Here is a 5,968-nt window from a genome sequence, read left to right as displayed (position 1 = left end):
TTAGCAATATCTCAAACTTCATTCTCCTCAACTTTTGTTGAATTGGTCTACATTCCGGCTTTAAAAGTAGTTTATGTTTCATTATTTTCAATACTAAGCTTGAACATATCCTAATAACACCAAACAAATACATCTATAAACTTGAAATAAATCTTTCAATCTTTGCCTGTCTACTAATAAAAGTGATATGCCGACCTTAATCTCTTTCTTATTCTCATTATTGCTCAAGTTTACCATTTCAGTTATTTTTTAATAAAGCTCAATTGGTTTATTTTCTTATTTAATTAATCTCATTAAGTGTTAAGGCAAACTATATTCCACAAAATCAGTCTAGATATAAAACAATTATTTTATTTTATAAAAATTTAAAATATATAAAAAATTAATAAAAATATATAATTCAATTAGTATATTTTTAATTTTTAATTTTTATTAAAAAATCAAATTAAATTAAATTAAATTATGTAATATCTGAACTTAAAACTAAACTAAATAACAGAAAAATTGATTTTAATTAATTTGAACACTAATATTTTAATTCGATTTTTTATTTTTTTATTTGTTTCACGTTCTCAAAAATAAAAAGTGTTTTACGTAACTATTTAAGATTATAATATTAAATAATTTATTCTATTATAAGTTAAATTTTATAACATTAACTAAGTTTAAAGATCTCATAGAAATAGTTATTCAAAAGTTAGGATCAATGGAAAAAATTGAGAAAGAATTGATGCGAAACCAAAATAAAAAAGATTAGAGATAGGAATGAAATTTAACTGAAGTGTATAAAACCCTATGCTACCCTCTAAAACCCTCGAAAACCAAAGTTCTCTAAACAGTATAAATTTTTCTCCTTCATCTCTCCCTTGCAAAGTTGCAATCTAGTAAAAGAAATGTCAGCTTCAACATTCTTAATCTTCAGCAACTCCCTCATCCGTGCCCGCAAACCCCTCTTTCCTCCTTTTTCTCCTCAGCTTCTCTTCTCCAAGGCCTTCCCCTCCCTCTCCTTCCGCTTCCACCGCCACACTTCCTCTGCTGCCGTACTCGACACATTTAAAGCTAACAGCACAGAACCTCTCGATTCGGCGTCTCAACCCCACCCCTGGCCCGAATGGATCACTTTCATTGAAAAATTAAAGACCAAGGGTTACTTGGTTGAAACTAATAACGCTGCCACTTCCGATGCGGCCAATGGTTATAAGGACATGAATTTTGTGAAAGACGCTTGCCTTAGCTTTGCTCGTGACCGTTTCGATCTTCTCAAGTAATGGGTTCTTTGTCTTTTGACTTTGCTATCATTAACTTCTTGCCAATTCCATTTCTCCTCTAAATTATCTCAAAGTTTTTAATTATTTTATTTTATGTTTAATACTAGTATTTTGTTTTTTGTTTTTTTTTTTTTTTTTCTAAAAGCAGATAGCAAAGAGTAAGCACAACAATTAAACACGGTCTTGGTTCTTATATCTTGAAATGGAAGATTATTACTGTATTAAGTTGCTGGAGAGTTTAAAGAAAATAGAATTCTGAAGATTTATAAGTGGCATTGGAGGCTGTCTATTTTATAGCAATAAATTGATATATAATCTACATGTTCACAAAGTTGACCTTCACTCTTTCCATTTGGTGCAGATTGTTGTCTACTGACGATATTGAAACGGTTGTGGGGATTGGATGTCCTAATCTTTTACGAAAAGCCGTGAATTCAGCTAAAAGGTTGAGAGCCTATGTTCAACTCGATGAAGGGGATGTACGTTGTTTTCCCTTTTCGTATCAAATTCTTTAGCTGTTTATTCAGCAACACAAGAAATATGCTCTTCATATGTTAATTTTACCGTTATTTAATTTATTTGGCTTTTCATCACTCTAATGTCTTGGAAAACCTACTTCATGTTTGGAAGGGCACATTTTCTGCCAACTGCCCAGGCCTGTAAGAACTTTAAGTGTTGGTGTGACTGGTGCATTTTTCTGCAGGTTTGTAGTACTTGTAATCTGCGTGGTTCCTGTGATAGAGCTTATGTGATACTAAAGGGAGCAGAAGCAGCTGCTCGTACTGTGGACATTGTGCGTATCTTATTATCCTACGCCCTTGATCCCCTTGTTATTTTGGGGGGAGAGAAACCTCCTGGCAGAGAGCGTATTGATGCATCTGCAAGGACTCTACTTTCTGACTTGACAAAATTGAGTGAGACATCATGTGATGCTGAACTTCCTATGCCTGCCGCTAAAGCTCCTCCTCAAAAGGAAAAAACTGTTAGTGGAAATGATGACAGAGAGTTTAAAAATGTTGAAATGAAAAGAGGAGACTGGATGTGTCCCAAGTAAGTTTTTTATGAAGCCTTCTTTACTGTTGAGGTTGTTTCTCAGGATCTTGTTGAATAGAAAATGAAGGGATATTTCCTTCATGATTTCATTTTGTGGAAACATTCTTGTTACACATGAAGGGGCAACAACCTATGGTAATTAGGTTCTTGGGAGAAAACAATCTTTAATAGCCCTAATTCAACCAAAAACGGAATATTAAATATGAATGAGATTTAGAGTCTTTCTGGTATAGGATACCTATACAACAGGGTCCTGAATGCGATGCGCACTGAGCAATGTACCATTGTTGGAAAAAACGATGACCCAATGGAAATATAACATACTGAAAGATGTACTAATTTGAAGTTTCTTATAGAACGTTATTCACCTATGTTCTTGCTTTCTAAAATCTCTGCATGCTGTTTAATAGTTGTAAGCCAATTTTGCTTGTTAATTGCAGATGTAACTTCTTGAACTTTTCTAAAAATCTGCAATGCCTAAAATGCAAAGAAGATGGCCCAAGAAAAGTTGGTCGTGATAAAACTGAAATGGAGGAAGGAGATTGGATCTGCCCTGAGTAAGTTTGCATTTATCTTCCTAGCTGTCAGCATCTAATATTAATGCATTCTAAGTACATTAGTTGATCCTTATCAATGTTCGATTCGTGAGAAACTCATCTTTATCACTATATACATTGTTATGCACATTCCTTTTTGTTAATTCAGATTTTATAATAATGTGAGAGTTTACTTAATATATTTAGAAATCAGTACAAATGTTGAAATGAAGGAATGAAGTTATCAAATTCTTTTGTGTAATAGTTGGTTAATTAATAAGTCAGACATGCAGGCCTTAGAGTTACAAATTATGGTTCAATACAAGGGGTGGAAATTGTGTTTCTGATAATGGTCAGACTTTTTATTGATTCCAGCTAGTCGATTCATTGCTTTTTATGTTGAAGGTGCAATTTCATGAACTTTTCAAGAAATATACGGTGCTTAAAGTGTAAAGCAGAGGGTCCAAAGAAGGTTGGTGTGAATGTTGTTCAAATGAAGAAAGGAGATTGGAACTGCCCAGAGTAAGTTGCTTTTCAATTTATGCTGTTGAGGAGCCCTTCTGATTTTCAAGAATATTCATTTCTTCAGTATCACTCTATTAAATAGAATTTTTACTGTTGGCCGTCACATATTCAAGATCATCCTTGTTAATATCAGAATTAGTTTTAGTGAAATTGATGCTATCTAATTATCCAAGAGAGAAAAAAGGAAGGAAAGAAAGAAAGAAATCGATGCTGTCAATATTCTAACTTTTTATTCCATTCAATCTATTTGCCTCATCCAAGTTACTTGAGTTATTTGTTCTGCTGCTAGTTTTCAAGAAAAGAATGTCAAGTTGGATTGAAAGATGTATGTGGATATTGTGTTAGATTGCTTTATGCCTTTTGTTGTTTTGGTGAAGAGTTCCCTGTAAACCACATTACCAATTTTCTCGTCTGTTTAACAGATGATCTGGTCCTCTTACTCTATGAAATTCATATACTCTGAAAATATTGAAGTTACTCCTTAAACCATTTAAAAAGGTGCTATCAAGTCCTTTTTCTTACTTTGTTGCTGACATGGATAGATTCACTACCTAGTAGTATATATACTGTTACAGGATTTTCTGGCTACCTAAGCCTCCCCTGAGTTGAATGCTTATTAGGTTCCAAAGATTTTGTTCTCCTCTGATCAACATCTCATATTTCCCAATTGTTCTATTTCTAAGACCATTGTTGGAAGTCTAGTGATGGCCAGAGCCATCATTTGCACTTCAACAAAGGGATCATTTTTTCTAGTCCTGTCCTTTTCCTTCTTCCTTTCTCTTTCTCCTCATTCATCCAAAGGCTTCGCATCATTACTAGCAACCTTCACCAATGAGCTACTTCCAGAGCCTTTGGCAGCAATGGTCCTCTCTCTCTCCTTGTACACCAATCTCTCTTCAAAGCCTACTGCCAATCATGAATTTGACCTTCAAATTGCTTACATTGAGCTTGGCTTGAAACTGGTGAAGTGATGTTGCTAACCCATGTCTTGCTATTCCTTCAAACTTGTGCTTTGCACTTTGCTGTTAGGTTTTGAGTTGATCTTTTTGCCAATTATTTTGCTGGGTATTTTTGGTTTCATTTTTTGGTTTGAAGACATATATCATGCTTGATCGTATGCCAACAAAACAAGATGGGTATTTCACACGATTATAGAATTAGCTTTCACGCAGATTGGTTTAATCTTCAGTTTTCAAACATTCAGAAGTTTCACCAGCAATTGTATTCCAATTTGTGGAAGAGAGAAAATAGAAAATCAACAAGCTGGAAAGTAAAGGGGTTGAGTGAAGTCCATTGAAAATTCCATCATATTGGTGTCTCTTAAACCCCCATATCAGCAATTTTTTTTTATTTTAAATATAGTTAATGGAATATTTCTTACGGATTTAGAGAAAGCATTCATTTTTTTTTTTTTGGGATTAACTCTAGTCTGTTAATTTTTTATGTTTGATCCATTTTTACTACTAGTAATATTGATTGTGTATGCAGGTGTGGGTTTATGAATTTTGCTAGTAATAGAAAGTGTTTACGTTGCCAAGAGGCAAGGCCCAAGAGACAGTTAAATCCTGGAGAATGGGAATGCCCTTCGTACGTCTCTCTATCTACTGCACTCGTGTTAAGTTTTAATAGGAACACTGATATATTTATTTACCAGTACAATATCCTGTGCAGATGTGATTTCTTGAATTACAGTAGGAACCAGGTTTGCCTAAAGTGCAAACATGAACGCCCCAAAGAACAAACAGAAGAGTACGATGAGCACACATGGAGGAGACCTCGGCAGTTCTATTAAGAAACAAATCCGGATGTTTATTAACAAAGAAGATTACAAAGTTTTTGTGTGATGTAACTGCTCAGAACATCAAGGCTTGGGCATTTTGAGTAGCATTCTACAAGAGGGCCATTAGTCAAGTGATTCTTCACTGCTTCATGTTTGTCAAATCCTATGGCATGCTTTCTGGGCTTTCACTAAAGTGATTTTAGTTCCCAGAGTATATATGGTGTTTGCCAGTTATTAGATCCTAATTGAAAGGAAAAGTTGTAAAAGTGAAGGACGTGATGTTTTTGTGATTACAATTGAATGCATAGCATTCAAATGTTCTTTTACATTAGAAAGGTTATGTATCCTAAGGTCTTTAAAGCTTTGACTTTACATTTTTGCAGGAAAATGGATGCTTACAGTTTTTTATTTGGCCATCAAAGTTCACAGTTTTATAGGTTTAGGGTAAACAACAAAACATATTTCCATCAGAATAACGAGGGCAGCTACCAAAGAAAAAAAAAAAAAAAAGAGTAGCCTGTCGACTTATGGACTTTTATATTTTTCATATTTTTTTATATGATCTTTTTGTTTATTTAGTCTAAATTTCTTTTTATATGATTTTTATTTGTTAATCTACTTGCCACATCTCATGTTTAATATAATTCTTGTTGGGATATATTTTTAGTATAACCAAATTAGTCATATAAAATTCTCTAGATGGTTAAGATATGAGATTACTTAAGCAATTAATTTGTTTTAATTGCTTAAATTTAATTGTTGAGTTATACATTCAACTCAAATTGGAAGATAAATTCAAATTTTTG

The 5,968-nt window shown here is 33.5% G+C and overlaps 1 protein-coding gene across 2 annotated transcripts; it reads left to right on the top strand.

Annotated features, from left to right (window-relative positions):
- The first annotated feature begins 729 nt into the window (after positions 1-729).
- LOC111282177 (zinc finger (Ran-binding) family protein) lies at positions 730-5,570 on the top strand. 2 transcript variants are annotated; one of them, XM_022870173.2, is made up of 7 exons: positions 730-1,264; positions 1,630-1,747; positions 1,972-2,318; positions 2,762-2,878; positions 3,263-3,379; positions 4,871-4,969; positions 5,054-5,570. In XM_022870173.2, the coding sequence occupies exons 1-7, from the start codon at positions 894-896 to the stop codon at positions 5,172-5,174; spliced, it is 1,290 nt and encodes a 429-aa protein (XP_022725908.1). In that variant the 5' UTR covers positions 730-893; the 3' UTR covers positions 5,175-5,570. The 2 variants fall into 2 exon arrangements, with proteins under 2 accessions (XP_022725908.1, XP_089602606.1); XM_089746480.1 differs by lacking the exon at positions 3,263-3,379 and having other exon boundaries at positions 802-1,264.
- Positions 5,571-5,968: the final 398 nt, after the last annotated feature.

This window comes from Durio zibethinus, chromosome 17 (assembly GCF_047325235.1).
Source record: "Durio zibethinus cultivar Kanyao isolate XHJ-2024 chromosome 17, ASM4732523v1, whole genome shotgun sequence".
NCBI classification, from domain to species: Eukaryota; Viridiplantae; Streptophyta; class Magnoliopsida; order Malvales; family Malvaceae; genus Durio; species Durio zibethinus.
This window is presented reverse-complemented; position numbering and strand designations above follow the sequence as displayed.

Coding starts and splice junctions, on each gene's coding strand:
- LOC111282177 (XM_022870173.2), top strand. CDS start 894: ATGTCAGCTTCAACATTCTTAATCTTCAGCAACTCCCTCATCCGTGCC. Junction 2,879..3,262: donor GGAGATTGGATCTGCCCTGA/GTAAGTTTGCAT, acceptor TTTATGTTGAAG/GTGCAATTTCATGAACTTTT. Junction 3,380..4,870: donor GGAGATTGGAACTGCCCAGA/GTAAGTTGCTTT, acceptor TTGTGTATGCAG/GTGTGGGTTTATGAATTTTG.